This window comes from Tubulanus polymorphus, chromosome 4, assembly GCF_964204645.1.
Source record: "Tubulanus polymorphus chromosome 4, tnTubPoly1.2, whole genome shotgun sequence".
Taxonomy (NCBI): Eukaryota; Metazoa; Nemertea; class Palaeonemertea; order Tubulaniformes; family Tubulanidae; genus Tubulanus; species Tubulanus polymorphus.
In genome coordinates this window covers 5,993,020-6,019,832 of record NC_134028.1, presented here as the reverse complement: position 1 = coordinate 6,019,832, position 26,813 = coordinate 5,993,020, and the positions used below count along the sequence as shown (strand labels likewise).

The 26,813-nt window shown below is 40.1% G+C and overlaps 3 protein-coding genes across 4 annotated transcripts; 2 read left to right on the top strand and 1 right to left on the bottom strand.

The window, feature by feature from the left end:
• Positions 1-89: 89 nt before the first annotated feature.
• LOC141903162 (zinc finger SWIM domain-containing protein 8-like) lies at positions 90-15,560 on the bottom strand. Its single transcript, XM_074791176.1, is given in 22 exon segments — positions 90-730; positions 1,254-1,431; positions 1,530-1,713; positions 2,136-3,151; positions 3,344-3,624; positions 4,086-4,359; positions 4,765-4,883; positions 4,968-5,123; positions 5,525-5,808; positions 5,901-6,025; positions 6,217-6,327; positions 6,499-6,685; positions 6,944-7,119; positions 7,210-7,348; positions 7,833-9,093; positions 9,672-9,792; positions 10,178-10,259; positions 12,728-12,835; positions 13,488-13,663; positions 14,398-14,492; positions 14,907-15,060; positions 15,380-15,560. Coding segments are annotated over 22 exon segments (5,628 nt in total). The 3' UTR covers positions 90-510.
• A 697-nt stretch (positions 15,561-16,257) lies between these two features.
• On the top strand, positions 16,258-18,271 carry LOC141903524 (small ribosomal subunit protein uS11). Its single transcript, XM_074791651.1, has 4 exons — positions 16,258-16,315; positions 16,758-16,904; positions 17,220-17,381; positions 18,060-18,271. The coding sequence occupies exons 2-4, from the start codon at positions 16,759-16,761 to the stop codon at positions 18,202-18,204; spliced, it is 453 nt and encodes a 150-aa protein (XP_074647752.1). The 5' UTR covers positions 16,258-16,315; position 16,758; the 3' UTR covers positions 18,205-18,271.
• Positions 18,272-18,944: 673 nt separating this feature from the next.
• Positions 18,945-26,292, top strand: LOC141903533 (uncharacterized). 2 transcript variants are annotated; one of them, XM_074791669.1, is made up of 8 exons: positions 18,945-19,039; positions 19,856-20,686; positions 20,843-22,095; positions 22,607-22,740; positions 22,829-22,927; positions 23,009-23,081; positions 23,545-23,881; positions 24,383-26,292. In XM_074791669.1, the coding sequence occupies exons 2-8, from the start codon at positions 19,893-19,895 to the stop codon at positions 24,816-24,818; spliced, it is 3,126 nt and encodes a 1,041-aa protein (XP_074647770.1). In that variant the 5' UTR covers positions 18,945-19,039; positions 19,856-19,892; the 3' UTR covers positions 24,819-26,292. The 2 variants fall into 2 exon arrangements, with proteins under 2 accessions (XP_074647770.1, XP_074647768.1); XM_074791667.1 differs by having other exon boundaries at positions 19,856-22,095; positions 23,545-23,877; positions 24,367-26,292.
• Positions 26,293-26,813: the final 521 nt, after the last annotated feature.

The window sequence follows — 26,813 nt, the reverse complement described above, 5'->3', positions numbered from 1 at the left end:
AGGATAGATTCTCAAATAAATTATCAGCAGATTTCGAGAGCTTTTGCGACCTACCAATTAATCTCATGTACACAATAGAAGCTTGTCTGTTTTTATGTTTAAAAAAAAGTCTCTATTCCTAACATTTTACATTACTGTAATGATTTCATTGCTCAAAAAGATATAAAGTTCTTTTGATATAACAAAGACTGCTACTTCGGATGACAGTCAAGCCCTCACCCCACCCGAAATGGTAACTTCCACTTATGAAATAACATGGACATCCGACTAGACCATTCTAAGGGAAAAGGGGCAATAGGTGCATAATAAAAACATTGGATATTTCAAAAAAGTTTTTACAATCAAATCAATTAGAAATAAATATATTATTATAATCTTTCGTTTTAATGTTTTTTGTTTTGTTTTTATAAATTTTTCTTCTGGCGAAGATTTTTTTCTTTCAAATCTTTTCTAAATCTAAATTGTAAAGTTCATTTCTGTGTCTAAATATTGGCCTAAACGTGGCCGGCGTTAAGATATATTTCCGGTCGCTAAGCCATTGACGATTCTCTGCCAGAGATCCTTTTTGCAGAACTTCGAACGGCGAAGACTCTGCAACAGTTCATTGAATTGTACCATGCCGCCGGGCGTCATGCAGAACGCGTTGCGAGCGCTACAAACGATACCGACGAAATCGTCGTAATCTGCCTGTGTTATATGACTGATACGCTGGTGACTGCACGTAACAAACCTGCAAAGAAAAGTGACCACATCGATTAGATAAAATTGCTAGCTAGAAATTTCTCTAGATTCACAGCGTAAAACACTTCAGGGTGGCCACTATTAGTCGACTTGCTTTTTCCCCAGACTATTCCCTGACATGCACATTGTTTTCCCTGACTTGATCAGCTAAGAATCCAATCGATTAACACAGTCAAATATGCAAGGCAAAGACGAAAACCGTTTGATCTCACATGCCATCTAGCAATCATAACAAATTTCCATAATATCTTTTAAGAAAAGAAAATTCCCTGTGATATTTCCTTGATTTCCAGGTGAAGGGGCCACCCTGCTCTTTCACAGGCACAAAGAGATCCAATCTAAAATTGTTCAGCCTCATGCAGTGCATCTTTCTTGGCATCTCTGGTCTAATCATTTGTATTGCAATCGATCTAACTACAGGCCAGAAATTCAAGCCCATTGAGTTATGATTGCATGTTTCGAAAAAGTACATTTCATCCCCTACTCATTAAAAAGAAAATAAAAGAACTCACATTTGCAGACACTTCTGTACGACTGGACTAAGAATCGGTGAACGTAGTTGATTCGACACCTGTGTAGGATTATTCCTGGCCAGGAAATGAGCGACGTCGATCGTGATCTCGTAAAGAATAAACGGACTGACTACGGCATTTACGGCGCTAGCACAAAACTGCGACAGATAACTCGTTCCTGTATCGGAATGGAGAAAAGAAAATCACATTTAACCTTTTACTTTCAAGTGCATTCCATCGCCAGATTCTTGAGAACTTTTTCTAAACGGGTCCTACCTAGTTTTTTAGTTATCGATAGTACCCACTTGACGTCTTCCCCGTACGGTGGATTTCTAGCGTATTTAGCCAGTGGCCGGTCATCGTGTACTCGTCGAGCTAAAGTCTCCATCGCTAACATACCTACTCTGTACGTAGCTAGTAGATATTGTTGACCAACCGACTGTGGACTGTTCGCGGCAGCCTAAAAAAAGTACACAAATTCATTTATCTACACAAACTAAGGTTTGATATGTTAAGTCAGGATTAGTCCAAATGTTTGTTCTTTTTAATTTTCAATGGATTGACTGCATTTGAAAAATATCTGATTCAAATTCAACTCAAAACTTTAACTATCAAGCTGGTACAAGTAATTTGCTAGCTATAAAACCATATCTTTGATTTAAATTGGTTAAATTCCCTGACATGTACCTAGTTTAACCTGACTTTATCTGCTACGAACCCAATCAATTAACACAGTCAAATACATTAGACATACCAGTAGACGAAAACCATTTGATTTTACAAGCAATCTAGCTATCAAGCATCTAGGTAAAATGCGAAAATGCGCACATTTCCGATTTATTTTGGAAATGGATGACTATACGACTTGAATGACTATACGACCCACCCACACCCTGTTCGAAAACGAACCTGTTGATGTTGAGACTCGATCTGCGAATGATCTATGGCCACGTGTTCGATACTCGGAACGCCTTGAACCTGTCCTTGAGCGGCTAACACTCTCGGCGGCTGTAAATTATTAACCGTATGGCCGGTGTGCACGAATGTCGGCATGCCCGGTCGAATGTGACCGGCGGCGGCGTGGTTCGCGTGGTGGTACATCGACGCGTTGCTGCCGTGCATGTTTTGTATGTTCGTGAAGTGATGTTGCGCCTGGTTCGGATACGAGTACGTCGTCGCGACGTACGCCGGGTGAACTTGAGCGGGAATCTGATGAATATGCGTCGGCTGCGTCGGCTGGTGGTGACCGAACGCCGGAACCTGCACGTAGCTGTACGCGTACGGATAGATCTGATGAGTCGGCGCCGCCTGAGGGATCGTGTACGGTATCGTAACGGTCGCTGCTTGCGGATGTTGTCCGCGCACGATCGCCTGCTGCGTCGACTGACCGACGCTCGACGTCGGAATCTGCTGGAACGGAACCATCTGTAGAACGGACTGCGGACTATTTCGGTCCAACGCGACCGGCACGACCGCCTGCATCTCTTCGACGACGTGCGCGGGTACCGGTCCGCCGCGCACGTCCGATTGCGTCGCGACGGCGTGTCCCTGTTTCGCCTCTTCGTACAGCTCGTACCAACGTCTAGCGACGTCGAATAAAACCTCCGGGTAAACGCCGCCATCTTTCGCGGCGCTTTCGACGGCGAGGCACGCGCGTTCGAGCATCTGTTGACTCTGCTCTTTACACTGAATTAAAGCTCGCTGGATCTCGTTCGGATTCAACGACGAAGCGTTCGGTAAACACGCCAACGCTAGTTCGGCGGCGACTCGAACCATGTTCGGATCGCGCCCTCGCGAAGCGCGGTCGGCTAGGTTAGCAGCTTCCGGCGGAGTCAGATGCCCCTCCCAGGTATCGATTAAAATATTGACAGCCGCGCTGCCTATCTCCATCGCTTGACCTATAAAAAAGACGTCATTTTTAAGGTCAAACAGATTCAAACAATATATAAATTGACTGGATAAAAATGGATAAAACAGTTGAATGGATAAAACAGTTGAACACCAAGTTCAGATTTTTCAAAATGAGCTCATTGTCAACAGTAAACCCTGTTGCGTTAAATATTCATCACAACAGGTTCATGAATACTCACCAGTAATCCAGGACACATGAGACGAGTAAGTACGTGATAACCAGTTCGGAGATACACAATTATGTATACCCAATGCGTACAGTCCGATTTGGAATGCGCACAGATGTAAGTTCCTATGTGGTCCACTAGGAGCGTTATTGTTCGACGGTTGGGTAAACAATGACGTCGAACTGTTTCCGCCGGCTTTAGTCAGAACAGTTTTAGCCAATTCGAACATGAAATGAGCGAGTGCCTCGCTCGGCTGATTCGGGATCGTCGGCATTCGATTCTTATTCTTATGTCTGGAATAGATGACAAATAGCAGTGATATAAGGCGGTATGAATGAGTGGTTAGAGCGTTCAACTCCAGGTCATGGGTTTACTCGAGTAGTAAATGGGTACCTGGCCTGATGACTGATACGTGGTTAAGAGTTTAATAATACGTAATAATACCAATTCAATGGAAAGCAGCTTTGAACATCGTACCACTTAGAGAAAGGGCGCTATAGGAATTGAATTACTATTACAAATTCAACTTGGGCGGGTTTCAAAGGGTTGGTGTTTAAACCTTTCTTATCATGATTTATTGACTGTTTACAGACTTAAGCAACCAAATGTCAGTTCGTTACTAAATATTAGCTCTAGGAAAACTGGATCCAGTTACATTAAGACTAAGACACTGACCAGACCTAGCTCAGGACTGAGGAGATAAGCTCATTTATAGGAATCGGTCATTTGCCCCAGGGTCCCGACCGATACATACCTTCCACCTTTCAGACAGGCCATACCCGGCGTGCGTGGATCGAGCACGTTCATTCGACCGGTCACGAACGGCCCGATCGGGCTTTCGTTATCTCGTATTTTACTAGCGGCGCCCTTATCGCCCGAGCTGCTCGAGCCGAGTGAATCGCTACTCTTACCGCTACTGCTACAATCGCTTCCCGGACCCTGGTGTTTGCTTTTATTACGACGAACAAGCGTCGGTGAATTGTCGCTAGACGTCGTCTCCGGCGCGCTGCTGTCGATGCTGGCCATTCCTGGAAATAGACAATACAGTTTCACGATAAAGCAACGATAATATACCCAAACACCTAGCATTACAGTTCAACAAAAAACTAACTAAAAATCGATTAACAATTCTCGTAATTTTGTTCATGTTTAAAATACAAATTGATTAGTGTTTGTAAATAAATCAAATCATGAACAGTGTACATTGTTTCATCGGCTTTATCATCAATTGTTCATGCATCTTGCACCCGTTTGCACCATGCACAGGGTTCAGTGCCTTTGTACTAAGTACAGCCGGCTAGACAACACTGGATCCTTCATAATTATATAGTGCACTTAAAAAAATAAATATCCTATCCTTTCAAACATGTTCCGATCGAGAGTAAGTAATTCTAAGCTGTACCGTATTAGAAATAACTATTAAGTGAACTCACCTCCGGATGATTTCTTGAATGTTTTTAGATTTGTACATCTGAACTTGGCCTCCCAAGCTTTATAGTCCCCACTACCTTCACCGTCATCTTCCAAAGCTGAACTATCCGTGTCCCTATTGCTACAAAAATAGAAGATATCTCAATTAATCACAATACAAACACATTTTTCTCCATACCCTGGGGACAGATTTTGTATATACTACCTGTTGTAGATTCCTGATGTAGCTTTAGGACGCGCTCCACCGTTGGTAGCGTGGGTGCTCAATTGAGTGAATTTCTGCTCTAAATTCAGGTATTCTAGATTTTGGACGCCGTTCGTAACAGTGACCGTCTGCCAATTCGAACCAGGCGTGGCAGTATTCTGACAAGCGGACAATTCAGCAGCCTTCGAACTAAAATAAACATGTTTGAAATACATTAGAAAGTTTCAAATTTCGAGGAAGTGTCTGCATTGCAATTACTGTAGACCCCTCCTAAATTGGTACTGTTTATCTCGGTAAACAATTAATTTCGGGGTTTTGTACGGCGAGCAAATTTTTATCCTCAAGACTACCTTAACTTGGTTTCTAATTTGGTAACCGCCCAATAGGGTAAAAACAAATCCCAACTGTACCAATTTAGGTATAGTTTACTATACAACTACAAACTAGACAAAATTTCTAATCACCTATTTCTCAAAATTGAAGGAGCTTCAGGCATTTTGATAAATTAAAAGAGTTTCACACACTTTTAAAAGCATTGTCCATTTAGAAGGTTTTAAGGAATCAAGGGGTCGTTTAGAAAGCATACTTACCGAGAATCAGTAGTCGTATTTGACTGGTTTTCAGCTTCAGTTTTCGCCGTTTCAATTTTATGCTCCTTACGAATACCGGTTTCGATGCTGACAGTCGCCGCTGTAGTATGGCTATTGTTACTATTACCGTGGTGATGGTTGTCCTGGTGAACCTGACTCGGTCTGGCTCCCATCATATAACTACGTATCAAACTCGCTGCCTGCGCTTTGTAGAGCTGATGAATTTCCGGGTCCAAAACTTTATCCATGATCTTCAAGCGAAGAAAATGAATTATTTAATTGAATACCGAATCATTTGATAATTCTGATTGGTATTATGATCGAACCAGATCGTGTTTCATACCTTGGAAAGTTTTGGTTGGTCGTCTTTGTAATGGAACAACATAGCAATAGCCAGTTCACCTCTCTGACGTCTAGTGCCCTCACACAGCAGAGGATGATCAGCCTCTGATACATTGGCCTTCAATCCTGAAATGTCAAATATTATTTCTGCTTTATTCAGGCGATGGTTTGACGATTGAGAATCATAAGACGAGACCAACAATAATCTTATAACCAAGGTTAGTGGTTTCTTCAAGTTAAAACTCATTTTTAAAGCCAAATCTGGTATGTGGAACCAAGCCCGATGCCCGATTCTAATCAAAACCATTTGAACTTACCTAAAGCAGCGACTGCAGCCTCAAAACCGAGCTTTTCATCAGTGGTGAGTCTAGCAGTGATCTGAACACTACGACTAGGCGGACGACTATTTGAGTTCGTAACTGGATTTGCTGCAATAGATTATCAACCATTATACAGAATGTGATCTATATTGCGCGAATAATCTGTAGATTCACCTCAGCTGGCAGATTAAGTGGAACAGGTAAAATTTCCTCCATCTGATGATGGCTTCAGTAAGATTCTTCAATACCTGTTGAGGGACTAAATTAAGATACACTAACCTGGCAAACATAGCGAATCGAATATAAAACTAGCCAGAGTCAGGGGTAGAAGAGCTTCGCCCCGCGAGCGTAGTTTACCATCTCGTAGCTGTTCAGCTCGTTCTCGGATTACGTTCAACTCCGCCAGACCCAATGGAATCTTCTTCAATAAGATAGTAAGTTCGGCTTCTTGATTTGCCAATTTTACCTATGCAAACAAAAATTTGGTTAGGAATGTGAAAATCTTTTATGTTTTACCCTTTATTTCATTTGAATATATCTATGTTGAGATAATGTCCAAGCCAATCTCAACTACATTTTCCAGATATTTTTTTGTTGTTACAGTAAGTCAAACATTCATTATTTGCTCACTATAATTAACAAATACATCAACACCATAAAAAAGTTTTCAGCAATTGATTACCCGGTATTCATAATAAAACCTAGTTTACACTCCCTTACGTACCTCAAGAGCTTTGCTCGACGCCGGTTGTCTCGGCATTTCAAGTCCGAACATTCCAACTTTAAACGCCAGATGATGGCAATCAGGGTCTTCGAGAAGAACGTTGCACAAAAACGCTGCTTTTGCCAAAGTCGTGCTGGCAAACGAACTCGTATTGTTCTGATGTTTCTTTTTCTTACCTACAAAAAAGAAATACAAAGAAACGCATGATGCTTAAATTAGGCTAATGAACTTGGTTTCAGGGTGCAAATTTTTAGAAGCGCGCATACTTTTGCCAGTACTGGGTAGAGGTTCAATAGTGAGATCTGGTGGATTCGCTAGCATTTCTTCAGCTAACTGTTGAGCGAGTCGACATGCTTCTCTCGTATGTCCGTGAGCGTGTAAAGCTTCTGCGCGAGCAAACAAAATCTGAAATCATCAACCAAATGTTTAACACCTGAAGAAACCTTAATCTTTATCGAAACCTTCCTTAATATGAGGATTCTTTCTACACTTTATATGCAGGGTGGCCACTTTCCATCCATTTACAAAGCAAAGCCTTCCCTGTTTTTTTCAGGTGATAAAACAAAATTCACTGAGTGAATTAGAGAAATTTCTAAGTTTGTGAAATGTTTCAATTCACTCATTTTTCATTGAGTCATGTGTGACAAAGAAACATGTGGTCATAAAATATCCAAATTCCAAGTTTTCCAGGATTTGGGAAAATTTGTCAAATTCCTTGAGTTTTCCCAATTTGTAGATTTTTCTGATCATAAATCCTTGACACATTTTTGTAAATTTATCTATATTAATCTATATTTGAGTACTTGTAATTCTTATCTGTGCTTTTCTTTTGTCATAATAAGTTCCAATTCGATTCAATTAACTATTTCCCAATAATTCGTAAACCGACCTCTTGTTTGTTTTCCATTCGCTTAATTCCGGCGAAATAATTCGGCTCGTCGCTCTTTTTCTTCTTGTCGCCGGAATCCGCGCCGAGTTTCGCCTTCGGGTCGTAATAATAAACCTGGTACTCGTCGCTCGATTGTTGCGACTCCGAGTTATCCGCAGCGGCGCCGCCGTGACCGGAAGACGTGTTCTTTTTCGGAGATGTATTCGCTACGACGACTGCGACGGCCGGACCGACCGCGCCTGAGGCCTGCGTGTCGGCATCGCTCGACGCGACTGTCGCGACCAGTCCCGTCGTCGTGTCACCGCGACCGACCGAAACGACTACCGAACTCACTTTCGGCTGCGTTTCAGATGAATTTTTATTTTTGTCATCGCCGCCGGTGGCTTCATCGACAAAACTCGAATCGGAATCTCGCCGTTGTCCCGCGGCGGTCGAAGAAGCATCCGCTTTGTAATCTTTGAAATTCTCGCAAAATCCTTCCGAACTCGAACTCAGTCCGCCGTCGGTTTGAGTATCGGTCGAATTGACCTGAGTTAGTAACTTACGCGTCGAGTCGACAGGCTTGTTACTCGTGCGAGTAATTAACCCTGTACCGCCGAGATCGCCACCCCCGCTTAGATTACGCGATTTATGCTTGCGACCCTCGGAATCTTGACCCATACAGACGGGTGTCCAAGTCTTCTCGACGTACGTAACGCCGGCGATTTTGTAATTCGACCAGTCGAGTTGACACGCTTCGATCGACGGCTTGAACCCGGGGAAAATCTCGATGTCGGATTTCTTGACGGCGTTGCCGCCGTTCGGGATGCTGTTGTTTTTCGCCTTGCGAACTTTGTCGATGATGATGATATGCCAGTCTTTGAGCATGACGACCAGGTCGTCGCGTTGAATCGGCGACAACGCCGGATTCAACGCCGCCAGACGCCATAAACTAACGATCTCGTCGCATAAACTCGACGCGGCGTGCTGCGACGAACTCGTGCCGTTGTTGCTGTTACGGTTGTTGTGGCCGCTCGACGAATTGTGCGCGGCGGAGATTTTCGTGTTGAACCACCACAGCAAAAGTTGTTCGCACGATAACACCTCGTCGGTGAGGATTTCGAGCAGCGGAATGGCGTTGCTGTCGCGGCGACGGAACAACTCGCGTATGATCGACAACAGGTTCCACATGCCCTCCGGTTCGCGGCCGCGGAGCGGACGCAGCAGACTCTGCCATTCTGAAGCAGCAGGGGGCGCTGTCGATGATAGATAGTTCACATCGCTGAAATGTATTAATAAGTCAATTAAGTTCTAATGAAATATTCAATATGGAATACAATCTACAGGTATATAAAATAAGATGGCTTCCTCAAGTCATTTTGGAAGGTACAAACTTTTTCTAGATTAATTCTTTTTTGCGTTGTAAAAACCTTTACAAAAATGTTTCTATATCTACTCTGCATTAGGCTATAATTATGGGTTTCTCTGAGAGTCAATGTGCACTACATCATCAATTTCATCTTCTGTCTTATGAGTTTTTAATAATAAATATAGGATATGGTGGATAGGATATTGGGTGAGTGGATGTGCACTAGCAATCAATATTGGGGCTAGACTGTTTGTCGGTCAATTCAATATAATTCAATGTTGAATATATTCAAAAACGAAATACATGTAGCTTTATTGGCCCTTTTTTATTCTATAGAACGTAGCGATTCTCTGATGATTCATTGCTGACAATATCAAGCAATGTGTTATTTTACAAGACGTCAATAAACTATAGAATTAGTTTTCTTGTTACAAAAAAATACACATAAGAATAGATATGAACATATCACGGTTTTTGTGCTTTTTTTTTACCTGAAAACTATCGGCGACGGTACGCAGAACTTAATGAGTGTTTTCTTGATATTTTCGTGAAGGGTTTCCTCATCGAGACACCAACACGTCTGTTCGCTAGCAGACGGACCAGCAGTCGGATCTGTAACAATATCATCATCACTGAATAAACATTTTCCTTACATTTTATTGGGGACTCGTTCTGCCAGATATGTTATTGTTGTATTACTTGATGATCAAAATCATAAGAATTTAACTTTTTACTCAGTATTTCATGAACAAGTCATACACAGGTAAAGCTCTTTTTTTGATTGACATTAATTTTCAATCAATTGCAACGCAATATGGAAGACTAGCTTTGCATTAGCGTATCCTCATTAGCCCCGGTAGTGCTGTCGTCAGAGTCGATTGATTATTATGAGCCTTGAAATTATTTTTTTCAGCGCATCATAGAAATGTTTGTCATTTAAATAAGCACTCAACATAATTGTTGGACACTCGGGTGTCAGGTTTATACGGTACAGTACCTGGTGCTCCGCAAACTGTGTTAATAGCATTTTGTTGGGAAGATAGAAGTTCATCTAATAATCGCTGAGCAGTTGGAAGGATCTAGAAAAATAGAAAATGAAACATTTTTTTTTCAATTCAAAGATACCGGTACATTAATTTTTTTGAAATTCACTCATTAATTTTGCAAGTCTAGTACAGCTACAGGGTGGCCACATTCTGCCAAATTACAAATTCCTTGAGTTTTCCATGTTATAAGACAAAATTCCTCGAGTAAATCCGAGAAATTTTGCATGAACCGCATATTGACAAAGAAAATAGAATATCCAAGTTCCCTGAGGTTTTATAAAAATAAAATTTGTCAAATTCTCTTGAGTTTTCCCTGACTTTTTCTAGATTTGTTTCGGATTCCCTGAGATTTCCAGCTCAGTGCACCACCCAGTACTTCTAGTGACAAATTGAAGCTAGAAAACATGGGAACAAAGGAAAACGTTTCAACATTTCCAAATAGCAACAAATTATATTTGCATATAATGTAATTGTCCCTCTTATTACAGAGAGGGGCATACATGTATAGGTTTTCTCATATAGAGACAAATAAAACCGTCTGCTATGAAATAATTTATGAGTTTGAAACGATGCAGTGGAACTATACTCTCAACCTGTGTAGCGCTTTTCACCATTAATCAAATGAATTTAGACTGTTTTTGCCACCGGCGCTAATAAATACTTTTCTTCCCAGAGGTATCATATTGATATTGGAATTTTTAAGGCCGCCTTAAAAGTCTTCGGCGGACAAAACTGCTATCAAGACGTATAAGTACGATTCTATTCTTTTAAATTGGGGTCTAATTTTTTATCTAAAACATTTTTTAGGCAAAGGTAAAAGTACACAATTGTTCTTAAACTAAGCACGTAAAAACATGGTTGCAACATTTTCTTTATTGAGCAATTGGGTTTATCAAAAAGCTCTGCTGGTTGAATCTATACATTCAATTAACCAATGAATTAAAAACTTGGGTTTGTTGCAGCCTCTTGGCATCCAGCATTCCCTCAAAGTCTGCAAATGACAAATATTTGTAAGTAAAACCACTATAAGATCTAGATGAGCGCTACAAAACTTATTTCAAATCTTATACCTTTGATAGAAATTCCAATTCCCTCCGATAGACCGAATCAAAAGAATCGTGATACCGACGTTAACCCCCGGTAGCCACAACCGAAGGGCCGGATATCGATCGAACCGAACGACAATCTAGCGTGCCCCGTAGTAACGCCGTCATTATTATTTATATCGAGCGGGTTAGATGTCAACTACCGATCTATTAGACCGAATCAATGTACTGGTATTAGAGAATGCTGCTACTCCCAGTCCTAGGGGGGTTAGATTCGTTCGCGCCGGGAATCATCATCATCGTTGCTCAGTTCGAAGCTCGAAACAACAACACGTTTGTGATCAGCTCAGCAAAATTTCCTTTTCGATTACATTACACAGTAGCGTGAAGATCTTTACCCGTAGGGCATATACAAATCTATACACGAGTCTTATATCTATGACGGTAGATGTTAGTATTGCATAGTAAGGTATTTATTGATCTAAAAACATCGAAATAACTGCTTGAATTTATGTGTGGTGCGCGCGTGTGGCTCAATGACAAGCGATCTTGAAAATGAATTTCTAGCAAATTCTAATATCACAGATGAGCTGAATGTGCATAAAAATGTGATGACTCATCTTAAAACACCTAGGTACGAATGCATATGAATCGATTAAACCGGCTATTTGATATCGGAGAGGATTCCCCTTGCTCCAAATTCAAAACCAACATTTACAAAAACAATTTTTTTTTCATGTGACCTGATAGAGATTCATTTCAACAGTTTACAGCATTGATTTCAAGTGGGTAACTATGCGCTATGCAAAAAAAACATTAGTTTTGAAGCTGAACTGAAATTCCGAACATTCATACCACCTCGATGCAAAACCTTGAGCCAGTTGAAATAGCAGTCAAAGCTATATCTAAGACAGAGTTTATATTTTGGAAAAATAGAGCCAAACTGGATTTAATTCAATAATGATCTTATCACCTTAGATATTACCACAATGGCTTACAGGGGCTGGATCCAGGCTGGAAGAAAGGGGGGTTCACCTTATACTTTTTTAGCTGCGACGAGAGCCAAAGGTGCGAAGTGCCTGCAGGGGGTCAGGCTTTTAAAAATTTGAGACATTTTATCCAATTTTAGTGCACATAAGATCGAGATCAGTACAGGGGATATGAAGCCTATATCAAGCGGATTTTCAAAAGGGCACTTGGCCAGAAAGGGGGTTTCAACTGCCCTCTGGATCCGCCACTGTGGCTTTACTAAGTGCCTTTATGATTGAGGAACTGGCTCTAGTAAATTCAGACATATTCAACAATTCTCACATATATTGTATCTAGTTGCAATGGTTTCCATCATTTATGGATTCGATTCTTGAGGACCCAGTACCATTACATGTATATTCAAACGACGGTAAACCGTATTTCCCGGTGGACCAGATTGAATATAAGATCGGGAATCGAACTGACCTGTTGTGGTAATTCACTGATGAGATACTGAGCAAATTTCTGAAGCTGATCTCGATGAAGACGGGATAATGATTCTGATACCGGAGCACGAAGGCACACTGACGTAGCCTGGAAAAATAAATCATATATACGCACACATTGTTCAACGTAATTCAAGCAACGAGCATCTTTCATCAATACCAGCATTTCCAGGATTTGAAACCATGAACCCTGATGGATATTTCAGACCGCCAAGAATCAATTGCCTCTGGCCGATGAAACCTTGATCAGTCACATTTGATTCTTATACACGTGTACCATTAAGATCATTTCATATTCAAAAGTTTTAACTCTTGACCCTAAAATGTAGGCTCTAGGAAAAGATACTATTTTCGTTGTGAATTGATGCATAGAACTATAAGCGAAAGGGAAGTCCAATCCGTGACGTCACTATACATTTGCCTTAGCTATCTTCGAAATTGATCAGCGCCTTCACCGGTGGCGATAAACAATAGGTTCTCGGAAAGATTTTCGATTAGATTAATCACTACGAGCATTGAACATTACTGTTTTTCAAGATTTGGTATTGAGAATTAAACAAATCAATGAAAAACGCTAAATTAAGAAAAGAGACTGTCAACCCGTCTACAAAATCTATTGCTTATCGCCACAGGTGAGGGCGCTGAACAAAACACAAGATTACTAGCAGTGCCTAGCGGATTTTTGAGGAGTCGACCTTCCCGTTCGCTTGTATTTCTCTGATTGATGTAATATGAATTACCTGAATGATCCTATGAAGACACAATGCTACAACATGAGCGCACCAAGAGGCTGTTCCGTTACATGTACATGTACATGAGGTTATACGACGTCTATCGAACACTACTGCTACATTGAACGTGCCTTTCGATGGTGCATAGGCTTGAGCAGGAGTTACTGTTCCACTCAGGTGGAATCCTGAAAATCAGAATAGACCATTTTGAGTAGTGTCTCAGCTGGGCACAGAGCCTTTGCAAACTCTGCCCCAGTAATAATTCACCTAGTCCAATTAAATCTAGTCCTTCAATCGATGTCGTTAAATCTAATCTCAAAACCCATTTGTTCATCAAAGCTTTTCATCAAACCAGTTTTAGTTTTCGCTGTTTCTATGTTCGCTTTTTATATATGATGTAAAGCTAATGAGCATATTTTATATGGATTATAGGCTAAATAATCATTATTACTAATTATTATTATTAGTGGCCCTGGGGTTCAAGAGGGGATTAGGTAAATTAAGCGATGGCATTATCCATGATATAACATCTCATCCTCAATGGATTTATGATTTAAATTTCAGGTTGGCCACTTTCCGCCCATTTATAAATCGCCCTTAAATATCCCTGATTTTTCCACGTGATCACAAAATTCCCTGAGTGAATCAGAGAAATTTCTAGGTTAAAAATGTTGCAATTTATTCATTTTTAGTTGAATATCGTATTGATGAAGAAACACATGGTCAATAGTATTATGGGAATTCCTCCAGTTTCCAAGTTTTTGGTAAAATTTGTCAAGTTTTTCAGATTTTTTCTTCTAGATTTTTCTGATTCCCTGAGTTTTCCAGGTCAAGGCCACCGCTACTTTGTTGAAACTAAGACTGGGGTTGAATTTAAAACTGGCACTAAGTGATTTCGGCGTATTGAAGGAAAACTTACCGATTTGAAGGACATCTTTTACAGATTTATTATTGTACAAATGTTCTCCTTTGTGGAATTCATCAGCGCTTCCATTGGCCAGACATGAATAAAGCCTGAAATGACGAGTACAAAAAATTCATAAAAAGGTTCAATCATTGCAAAAGGATTCAGAACATTGAACACGCTAAAGAACAGTGATTAAGATCTTATCTGCCCTGATTTTAATGAAAATGATAGTTGGTGAAGTGCTCATTGATGTGTGAAAGTTAACACAAATGTAGGCCTATTTGAAAAATACCAATACCAAATGAAGACACTTACTAAAAAGAGCCCGAGATACTTTTTATAAAAACCAGATTTAACTTTAACCATTAGTTTAAGTCAATTGAAGATAATAATTAATAGCAGAGTTAATACCTAATTCCAAAGTTTAAACAAATTAAGAAAACAGGACCATGGGGTTAATGCAACTAATTAATCAAATGAACTAAAAGGATGGATCATGAAGAACCAGAGTAAAGATATACCTGATATCTTCTTCATTTTCCGGGAAGCTCCAGAAAGCGATTCGCAGTTGCAATTGTTCAGGAATTGGTGGATAGAAATGTTCGACCACTTCGAATGGGATATACTGAGCGACAGCTTGTGCAGCAAGTTCAACCAATGACGTTACACGACCCTCTGGAATAAATACAGAAAAAATTTGTCAACGCTCTTTGACAACAATTCGACAAGATTAAACTTTCTGTAAACTAGAAAAAAATCATAAAATAAATTTTCAGACTTCTAGAATTTTTGGGTGGATTTTAAACATCGCAGATTAAAAAATATATAATAACTTTTATTTATCACTGTTGTTTAATTCAAATAGTAAGACAAAACTTGTCACACATCATAATGAGGTCATGCAACAATGAACAAACTGCTGCAAAAAATGTAAAATCCACTAAATTAGGCTTAATATTGATAAAAGCATGGTGTAAATTAACAAATTAAATACCTCTAGCATGAGACTGGCCCTGTTGGCCTCCGCCACCACCATTTTTTCTCCAACCGCGCCAATTGTTACAAAGACTTTCTGGTTCGCTGATCCACGAACATAGTGAATCTTCTTCAAATCGGTCGCTGTCTTCGAACGAGAACCGATCACCTTCAGCTTCCCAGTCGAACATGAAATCCATTTCTCACACCTGACGAAAACAACTGCACACCGTACTGCACTAGTTAGTGAACAAAGACAGCTGATTTCCAGGTAATTGAAACGTAGTTCAAAGTGTTAATATCGAAAAAAAAGTGAGTGACAACTCGCCTATTTCCTGAAGCCAATTGCAGGATTAATCGCGCGTTTATTCGCGATTGCGTGCGTTAAACGTGAAGATCAATGTTTAGATATTCATTTCGACGTAAAGTCGGGTCGCATTTCGATATCTAAAAGGCCGATTTGGGGCATTATTTTCGTCCGAATAATAATTCCACCTCCATAACAATAACAAGATTTCATCGGCCTTCCTCGGAAAGCCACGGATTTCGTCGGAGATTTCCGGAGATCGGGACGAAGCAATTCAATCAAATTAATTTTTTTGCTTGAAAGAGTAGTCTACTGGTCACTAATAAAAAGCTGGCAATATTCCTAATCAGCAGACAAGAATGAAAGAGCCAAAGTATTAAGGGACCAAATAACTTTTTAAAAGAATAAAAAAAGATTTTGTATTTGTTTTTACGTGACATTTAATTATTCAAAAACCATGAATTAAAAAAAGAACTTTGAACATTTTTCCATTTATTGAGACCATTCCATGGCATGTGATAAGCACAAAAATGATTTAGGAAGAAATTTATGGGTTCTAATAAAGTTGAATTGAATTCAATTAACTATTCGCCGAACAAACTTCCGCTTCCGTTCTCTCGTCGTATTTCCGCCATATTGAAATTTCAGGTGCGATAAAACGTGTCTTTTAATCTACTTTCATCGGGTTAAATAGCGATATTTACAACTTTTTGAGATACTTGGCGAAAAATAGAATTGTTATTCTACGTAGGGTCCTAACTGGATCTTCTGTATCGTAAGCGGCCTCTAAAATATAGGCTCCGATTCCAAGTGTACCCCCTGTGTTTACTTTTTTTTTATCACACGTTCGACGCTAAATTTAAGTTAATTGTCATTTGGTAGATAATGAATAGATTTGTTTTGGTTTTTTGCCAAATTAGTTTACCTAAATATCAGAAGTGAAGATCTTGTCAGAGAGTGTAAAAGCTAATGGAAGTAATTGATTTGTACCTGTCAAATGCTACTCCACCAGCATTCTTTTTCGACTTCTTCACACACAATTACTACACCACGAATTTAGAGTAAATGTTTCATCTTTTTTACATTTCAGAATGGCACCAAGAAAAGGAAAAACCCAGAAGGAAGAACAGGTGTCCCTCGGACCTCAGGTTGTCGAGGGTGAAAATGTATTCGGTGTTGCCCACATCTACGCCAGTTTCAACGATACATTTGTACATGTGACCGATCTTTCAGGAAAGTAAGTAAAATTGTTTCTCTTTTGGTATTTCTATAGGATATTTGCAGCACAAATTTGTTGGATGTTAATTTTACCGTACGTGGATAGATTTTTTCATCAAGACTAGAACTGTACAAAATTTTAGTGATGGCGTTTATAATAGTAAGAATTATGCCAACAATCTCCCATACCCGTATATATTATAGATTGTTAGAATAAATAAATTCTCGATTTTAAAATTCTTTTGATTTGTACATAGTGGGTTTTTATCTTATTCCCATACCCGTCCATTGAATTAAGATATATTATTTGGGGTAATGTTTGGATCATTTTCAGGGAAACGATCGTCCGTATTACCGGTGGCATGAAAGTCAAGGCTGATCGTGATGAGGCTTCACCATACGCCGCTATGTTGGCCGCTCAGGATGTCGCTGAGAAATGTAAATCGCTCGGAATTACCGCTTTACACATCAAACTCCGCGCTACTGGCGGTAACAGGTAGGTTCACAAAGTTCTTTAAGAGAAATTGATAATACAGTAGAACACACTTAATTCGGACTGCCCAGATTTTTCAGATTAAGTAAAATCCGAATTATGAATAATGTATGGTTCCAGATTAAATGGACAAAACATTTCATCCAAATTAAATGAAAAATCCTAATTAAGCGATTTCTACTGTACTTTGAAACTCTCTAGAATTAATACGTTCAACCTTGGCACATAAGTCAACAAATAAAGTCAACCCTCATTCTCCTCAATTTTCTGCCAATAAACATTATGTTTAGGTATCCGCACGAATTTGTCCGAAACAGAAGATAATTGAAAGTTGGTTGTAGTGAATGTTTGAGAACCTACTGTAGATCTGCAAAGCTTTTGCAGAAAACTCATGAATAAACATGGGATCATTCATTTATTAAGCATTATGGAAGGTGGAGGGGTAAATGCAATTGGGTACTGTAATGCTGAATGTATATGAAAAATGGCCGATTTTGTGTACAGGGAGGGGGGTTGGAAAAGTCTAATTTTATGCATATGTATAAAATGAATCCCATGGCAGAGATGTCTTGATGCAACACTTTTTGTAGAGATTTTGTTTTGGCGTGTGTTTTGAAATTCTAGCGCAATGAGAACACTGTTCTGGTATGGGTTTAAAAATGAATCTTTTTTCTTTTTCAGGACAAAAACTCCAGGCCCAGGTGCCCAGTCAGCTCTGCGTGCTTTGGCTCGATCTGGCATGAAGATCGGACGTATCGAAGATGTGACCCCGATTCCATCGGACAGCACCCGAAGGAAGGGTGGTCGACGTGGTCGTAGATTGTAAAAATTTATACCTGTGTAATAAATAACGAAAGAAATAATTAAAGCTTACATTTCTTGGACCTTGAAAAGTTGTTCTATTCAAGTTTACTTTGTGATTTCGCTGAGGATCTATATTTTTATAAGGAGTTTTTGGTTCTGAGGATATGAGTATTCAAAACTTTTCAAATGATGTTTCTGGTCACTGAGGCTGGGATTGTGGTGATCTTGTGATATTCAACTTGGGAAAGTGTTATTGGCTTGTTTCATGCACATAGTTGAATGGGTTTCAGGAGAAAAAGCCAAATGGGATCATTCATTTATTACGTACGCATTAGGGGTGGAGGGTCCGTGCAATTGCGTACTATAATGCTTAATGTATATGAAAAAACGGCCGACTGCGTACGGAGGGATTGAAAAAGTCAAATTTCATGCATGTGTTATTAACGAATGATCCCAATTTAGCTCTGAACTGTGGTAGAATTTGCAAATACATTTTTACCAGTGGGATTTTGTGCGTTACAACCTAGTAGTGGTTGTAACACACAATCCCACTGCCACTGGTACAAATATTACTCGCAGGATGAAATTTATAAAAATTGCCCTATATTAGGAGAATTTTAGATTTGTAAAATAGCGGGTAAATCGTTATAACGAGGTTCCACTGTATAATATTTTGATAACATTAAATTTTTGTTGTTTAATCATGACAATAAAGTTTAATTGAATTAGTGGCATGTGAGGACAGAATCCCTGCAGGTGGCGCTTTGTTGCTAGATTCGAAAATTTTTAATTCTTCATTTTTTCACAAAGGGATGCGTTCCATGTTTATGCACCGTAGGAGGATACTGAAAGTTGATGTAAGTATTGAATTTATTAACAGTGTACCATAATCAGTCGAATCTAACGTTGTCATCGGGTAATGTGCATCACGCAAGACCTTTTTCTTGAATTTTACGTCGTCACACGTCAGTCAGTCCAGAGTCAGTCAGTCAGTCAGAGCTTGCTGCTGTGCTGGTGTTGGGGGAGCGTTGAGCAGCGCGGCAGCACCTGCCAGGTACCACAGGATCTGGCAAATCCTCAGTCAGATCTCACTTAAGGTTCAGCAAGATGAGATGCAAGAATATGTGTGTGACGTAGTCCTTTTTTGAGATATGATTTATTTACTGTTTACATGCTACATGAGGCCTAGCCCTCCGATCTAGACTGTACTGACAGTATGGAAATGTGGAACTAATTAGCCTAATTCTCTAGACTTGAATAGTATAGAAAAGTTGGGGGTATTATTTCAGTTAGGCCCTCTCCTCAAGCCTAATTATTGTAGGCCTAGTTTGTGGAAGAGAAGCTAATTTATTCCTATTCAATTGATGAATAGGTTTGCTAATTAAGCATCTCGTGTCACCCTGGTCCCTGTGGAATAATTTCAATTGGGTTACTATTAATTATGTTGTTTGAGTTATGTTGATAGTTACTATAATTTGAAAAATTGATGTTTTCTGTTTCTGAATGGGCATCAACTGGATACTGTCTATAGGTGATATAGACCATGAAAATATAACAATGTATTAGCCATGGGTGTCAGACTTAAGCTTGTGTGCTGGTGGTATTTAGTGATTTGTCTGTCTTGTTGTGGTTAGGGTATGGTCAGCTTTAATAAAAACTCTGAAATATTTCAGGTGAATTAAGCGTGGAAATAAGGTGTGGCGCTACAGTATGCTTCCTTTAAGGGGTATATCTTATGTAGAAAGCGTAGTCATCGAGGCGAAAAAATGGAAGAAAAAAGACGTCAAACTACGCGGGTCGAATTTATCTTCGATTCCGCCGTCGTTGTGCCAAGAACCGTTAATAACGACTATGTCGAAATTAGACCTCAGTCATAATGTTTTGAAGCAGTTACCGTTTTGTTTATGGGCGCTGGTGAATCTTGAACACCTTACGGTTACGCACAACGCGTTACAAGAGGTTTCTTCGAGCATCGAGTGTTTGAAAAAGTTGAAACATCTCGACGTTTCTCATAACGAAATAAAATTCATTCCCGCGTCTTTAATAAAACTTCAACTGTTGCAGTATTTGAATTTTTCCGGCAATCTGATCGGTCATCTGGACGAGTTGATATTGTATTTGCCGCGATTGCGAAAATTCTTCATTTCGAAAAACCCGATCGCGAACGTGCCGAAAGACGAGTTCCTCGGCGGTCTCGTCGCGTTACGGAGACATTTCAAAATCGACGTTCACGTTCCTAGTTGCGACGACAACGATGCGAACAACGCCGAGTATTCGTTTCTCGACGAATTGCGCAATTTGAAATTACGCGTAACGCCGAAAAAAGACAAGGAAAATGAACAACCCAAACAGCAGCAGCAGCAGCAGCACGTGTCTCGCGTTCGTCGCGCGTTCAGCTTCGACGGATTACCGTCAAAATTCACCTTCAATCATCATAAACCAGACGACGATTTGGAATTCACGAAGCCGAAATTAGAACCGATGAAAGCTGTCGTTATCGATTCGTCGCATTGTAGCGTTCCAACCGAGGCATCGGCGAACGCATCTTTTCGCCCGAGAAACTTGTTTCCGGCATCGGGCGGTACGACACCGCGTGTCACAAGCGATTACGGATCGTTGGCCACGCCGACCGATGAGAAATGCTCGATCGGAATTTGCAGTGGCGCGACCGACGATACGGACAGCGTTTACGGCGACCACGGCAGCATCGGCGACGCCAGCGATATCGACGACTCCGATTCGGATTTGCTGAATCGGTCGTTCCTCGAGATCTGCTCCGACGATTCGGAAACTGACGAAATCGGCGAATGCCGCGAATTCGTGACGAACAGCGGCACGAAACGACTCAAGTATAAAAACGTCGCCGTTTCGATCCCGGCGAAAAATCTCTCCGGTTACGCCAACGATTTATTCGAATTGGATATCGTTGAAGATTTGTCGTATGCGCCAGATATATCGGATCGAGCGACGCAGGCTAGTCAGGTCGTCAGTTTAGAGCCGCACGGAACAAAATTCTATCAAAGTCAACCGGCCATTTTGGATATACCTCTAGCTGTACCGGTCGATTCGGGTAATGAGATTATTTGCTTGTGTAGCGATTCCGGAGTCGGCGAACCGACCGATTGGTGCGAGATGGACCGCGATTGTTTCGTTTTGAAGGACGATCGCGTTTGCATAAAGACCTGGCATTTCAGTCTGTTTACGGTGATCGTAAAGAAGTCGTACCCGGTGGCGCGGCGGCGCATTGAAGCCGACGTCGGCGGCGCGTTGAGAGTAAACGAGGTCGAAGACGTGGAGGTGAATTTTCCGCGAGGGTCGCTAGTCGAAGATATCGACGCGCGGATAAAGGTCGTCTACGGAGACGAGCCGTATTGTTTAGATTTTTCGAACGACGCGCCACGCGCTCTCGCGACTCCGGTCGTATATCTCGCGCCGCACGGTTGTCGGTTTCGACGCGACGCGACGGTGCCCGTCACGCTGAAGCTACCGATACCCGATTGTCTGACGATCATGAATCGATTGAATTTGAATCCGCATAATCAAATAACGCTTTGGTGCAGCGATACCGACGAAACAGAGCCGTTGCAATGGGAACGGATCCACGTTGATTACCGCATCGCCGTTGGCGCCAACGGTAATTATAGTTTAGAAATGAACGTGCCGCATTTTTCGTGGTATCGAGCGATGTGGGATTGTCTGGCGTCGAGTTTGTACGAGTGTAAGATCGGCGTTTCGTACGTTTATCCGTACATTCAGTTTTCGATGATGTGTCAAGGAATGATGGACGAGAACGTCGACTCGAAATCGTTCGGACTGGAGGTGATTTGCTATCGTAGCGATAAGCGATTCCCGGAGGTCGGTAATTATCGGCATCGCGTCGGCGGAAGTCTCAGACCGAGGATGGTCAAACCAGGTATATGCACCAGACACAATGTGGACCCAGTTGCACATTTGCGAGGTTCATTTGCGGTTCAGCATTTTGTTAAACAATTGAATTGAACTTAACCCTTTCAATGCTGACTAGTAAATACCCTGAAAGTGCTGGAGTTAGTTTTAAAATTTTTGAAAAATTCCTCCCTAGTACATTGAATAATGGGCATACTGCTATAGTCTACACTGCCCTGCGGTGTATTGCTAGTTACCGGTACTTATATTCAAGAGTGTTTGACGGGTGCTGCAGTCGTTTATTGGATTGATTAAAACTAATTACCAAATACGTTGATACACTGCAGTGTGGTGTACTAGCAAAGTCAATCACTGATTTATACACCGCACTGCGGTGTAGATGCACTGAAAGGGTTAATCTCACAACTGTGGAGTTCTGGGTCCTATTTTATGCCAACCTTATAAAAGTACGATGTCTTTTGATTTAAATCTTCCTCCAGTTTGAAAACATTTGTAAAAATGATTTTCTTGTTATTCAGGTGCAATAGTAATTCGTTTGAAATCGGAAGTTTTTGAGGCAGATGTCGAAAACGGCGAAGAGCAAGAACTGAGAAAAGTTGAATTCGGTTTTCGAGGACGAGAATTTGAAAAACAATTCGCTTGCGTCTACAAGGTGAGGTCGCTAAACCCTAAAATGTTTGAACGTTGTTTATTATCGATGATGACGTTGAAAATGATGAGGTTTCTTTCGAATTTCAAAGGGAAACGTCAAAGAAAAGGGAGTATTTGGTAAAGTGATAGTTGAAAGGATGGTCCAGGCTGGAGTAATGGAGCCATTGTTTGAATTCAATCTCACTAAGGTACTATATCCATCACAATGATTGATTATCTTCCTATAACTGATAAGTGCTAGAGTGATTCTGTGTTTATTTATTCTGTAGAGTGGAAATGAAGCTGAGACGTTACTCGACTCGACTGACAGGTGGTCATTATTAGCTGTAAAAGAATTAGCCAGTAAGTTCTGGGTTCGGTGTTCTCCATTGAAAAATCTCTAATCCTCATTGCCGGGTTCATAGCAGTCCTTGAAGGTCCTTATAAGTTATAATGGGAATGGGTCAATTCAAGGACATGATTATCGTGGAATAGGCTCTAGAATCCTTAAATCATTCGGCATCAGACATAATTTATCATCTGCAGATCCAATTATATAACTTCACTTTTACAGCAGCTCTTGAAATCTGGAATGCCTGAAAAATGTAGATTTCATGATTCCTGGCTTAAGCATGACAGTTCAAGTGCTGTAATCCGAGTCAAAATAGGCCTTGAAAGTCATTAGATAATATTTGTCATGGACACTATGAACTCTTTTGTTGTACTAATTATGCAGAACATATAAATGTTGCCTATGGTAGTGTAAGAAGTGGATTTGAAAAACGTTTCTTTTCTTTTCTATATGAATATGAATTTCTCATTTCAGGTATGTTGGGCATCAACAACGACGATAATTGGAAAGTTTTCGCGAAACACCTCGGTTTCACTGCTCACGAGGTCAACCATAAACTCGGCTCGACGATGGACCCGTTCGCGTTCATGCTGAGCATATTTCAAACTCGCGGCGGAACTCCCGACGAGTTCGTTCAGGCATTATACGAGGTCGGGCGTAATATTCGCCTGAACGCGAACGGCGTCAAGGACGACCGAAGTCTCGATCAGATCGGCTTCAAGATTAAGGATCCACCGCAGAAAATCGACAGCAGTTTAGAAGAAGATGATCTCGATGAGAGTTTAAGCGAAGTGATCAGTAGACTGGGTAAGTTCAATTAGTCAGTCAGAGATCAGTTCCTCGTTTATGTATTTGAAAGTTACTTGAAGCTCTCGCACATGGTCGTATTTAGCATTTGAATATGAGGGAGGGGGAGAAAAATCCTAAAAAGGGCAGTTAGTTACCTAGAATTAAACACAGATGTAACAATTATTCTTATAGGCCCTAACAACTCTGTCAGGCCTATAGCAATGCTTGTCAGTCCCAAGTGAAGGATTTCTACAATAGATTTCTATTGGATGTGACGATAATATTTCATATACCAAAATTCATATAGGCCTACCGGTATTTGTCTCGGTAACATTTGGGTCCTGGTGCTAACTCTTTAGGTGGAATCTACTGTATGAATACAGAAAGATTTTGGATAAGGGTACAAGCAGACAAGCAGATGCAAGTGGGCACTCTACCACTCTACCAAATACGGCTCTGATTGTGCTTAGAAAATTCACTCACGAATCGATGATTTATTCTCTTTAGGCTGTAAACCAAACAGTAATTCAACTCCGAAAAGAAAACGTTCGATCAACCGAGAAAGTCCCGGTCCGTCTGCCAAAAGAAATCGACGACAATCCGTCGAGGACGAACAACAACCGCTCAGCGACAACTCGTTCGACGAACAGAGCATCCTCGAAAACCGGCAGGAAATCTCGACGTCGGATATGTGGCGTATATCCGAGGGATTGTTGCAGTCGTGGAAATCGTTCGGGCGTTCGTTGAATTTACCCGAAGAAGATCTGCTCTGCATTCAACACGCGAACAAAGACGACACCCGCGAATGCGCGTATCAAATGCTGCTAAAATTCCAAGAGCGCTACCCGAAAAAATGCAAATATGGACATATTTATCGGCTGCTTTGCGAGAATGCTTTGTCCGGTGTGGCACGCAAGTTTTGTCGTGGTATTACCCCCAGCGAACGGTCAGTTTGCTAGTGATTTTCGATTTTTTCGACTCAGCAGGGATTTGAACCTGATGGACTCAGTCACAGCACGAACCCTGTCACACTAGACCAGGAGCGCAGGTTTGCTGCAAGAAAAATTACGGCGCCAATCAGATTGCCCGTTGTATGATTGCTGAGGAGAATTTCACAGATAAACTATAACCGGAAAAACCCGGGCTAAAATAAAACAGGATTTCTGCTTGGCTAATAATGACATCATCTAAGCTGCGCACTCGGGCTAGTGTGGGAGGATGCGATTTTTGCCGTCTGTGAAAGATTTTACCCATCTAAGATGTTTACATTTCAATAGAATACCGGTAATACTCAGTATTGTTAACCCACTTTCAGAAATAAATTTTATTCAATCACCCGGTCATGGTGTATTATGATGTCGCGCTATAGTACACTTCCCTCTTGTATCACTTGATACATTGAAGAGGTTAAAATGCTGCATTTTGCTCAACATTCCACAAAATTGTTGAAAAAAACACAAAATTCCTTAACATGAGATTTGTTGATTATTTTTATAACAATTGAAAGTCTTCCATAAATTTTGTACATGATATTTTTTAAAGATTTTCCAGTATTTAAAAGCATTTATCTTGATAAACTAAAAAGATTAATGTTGCATTCACAGCTTTTGACATAACTTGTCAAGACCAGTATTTTTAGCATTTTTGAAAAAATATTTTTTCAACGAAAGCATTTTCTCAGTGACTGCATTTCTGTTAAAAACACAAACTGATGATTAGTTTGCTAGTGACAAACTCAGTGACTCCTTGGGTAAAGTTAAAGCCTATGTATAGGAATGGATTATTTTTCAATTTATGTCTAAGTGTAATAAAAGTATTTTATGCAATCTATAAAAAGATATAAAATGTCTGAATAATATTAAATGTTGTTGATGCTTTAGTTGTTTGTTTTGTACATTTTATGGTCAATAACTTGTAAATAAATATAATTATCATCATTACAGTTGACTCCGCTCAAGTCAACTCGGAATTTGAATATATAAAGTATATCAAAAGAAAGGCTTTTCCTACTATACAAATGATAAGTATACAAATTAAATAATATATTGTTAAGATATTTTTCTGGTGCTTGTTGTATTGCATCCAACAATTTTGGACAATTTTTCATCAAAATGATCCAACTTGAGCGTAGCTTAATACTCTACTGTAAAATGAAATTCGGTTCATAAGAATGAAAAAACGCAATTTTACTCTATTAGTCGTATCTAGATATTTCATGAGCTTCTTTAAAATTGATTTTATGATGATTTATGCATCGGTTCTGCTGAACTGTGAATAGAATGAACTTATTTTCGATTTTTTGTCAATGAAATTTTTTCAGTCGTCTCGAAAAAGATTTTTAGCTCAAAATATAAAATGATGCGATCGATGTCATAATTATGAAAAGAATTATTTTGTACAACTATAATTTTTGCGATAATATATTTTTGAGAAGTGCCATTTACTGGTAAAGATTAGTGTTTATTTGTTTGTTTTCAATTGTGTGTGATTGACACGGTTGTTATAGCCATAAAATCCACTGCAGGCAATGTACCAAGGATGGGCTAGAATGGCTCGGCTCACATTTTGCTGATTACTGTGACTTAACCCAGCTAAGAGGATGTCGCGGTCGATCCCAAAAATGTGTGTTGAACCAACCTGATGAATCAATTACAATAATGCAACAGTCAATTACTTTCTGACCAAGGTTTGTAGAGGATACAATATTTCATAAAATCAATAAGGACAAAAATCAACAATATAAGCATTTAAACAAGAGATTTTATTTGACTTGCATAAATGGACGATCTCATTTAAACATTTTGAAACAAACAAAATTTGGCTAGATTTAAAAATACTGGTGCGTTTCCATGATTTAGTAATTCTGATAATTTTTAACGGTGCATAGATACATAATCACCCGTGTCAAGGAGGTGGTGCCCTCGTTTCCAATGCGATGACAAGCGTAACTAAAA

What these genes read in the sequence shown, in the direction of transcription:
- LOC141903524 (XM_074791651.1), top strand. Translation starts at nt 16,759, where the DNA reads ATGGCACCAAGAAAAGGAAAAACCCAGAAGGAAGAACAGGTGTCCCTC. An exon ending in GTGACCGATCTTTCAGGAAA is followed by an intron (nt 16,905 to 17,219) that starts GTAAGTAAAATT and finishes GATCATTTTCAG; the next exon opens with GGAAACGATCGTCCGTATTA. An exon ending in CGCGCTACTGGCGGTAACAG is followed by an intron (nt 17,382 to 18,059) that starts GTAGGTTCACAA and finishes TTTCTTTTTCAG; the next exon opens with GACAAAAACTCCAGGCCCAG.
- LOC141903533 (XM_074791667.1), top strand. Translation starts at nt 19,893, where the DNA reads ATGCTTCCTTTAAGGGGTATATCTTATGTAGAAAGCGTAGTCATCGAG. An exon ending in ACCGAGGATGGTCAAACCAG is followed by an intron (nt 22,096 to 22,606) that starts GTATATGCACCA and finishes CTTGTTATTCAG; the next exon opens with GTGCAATAGTAATTCGTTTG. An exon ending in AGCTGTAAAAGAATTAGCCA is followed by an intron (nt 23,082 to 23,544) that starts GTAAGTTCTGGG and finishes TTCTCATTTCAG; the next exon opens with GTATGTTGGGCATCAACAAC.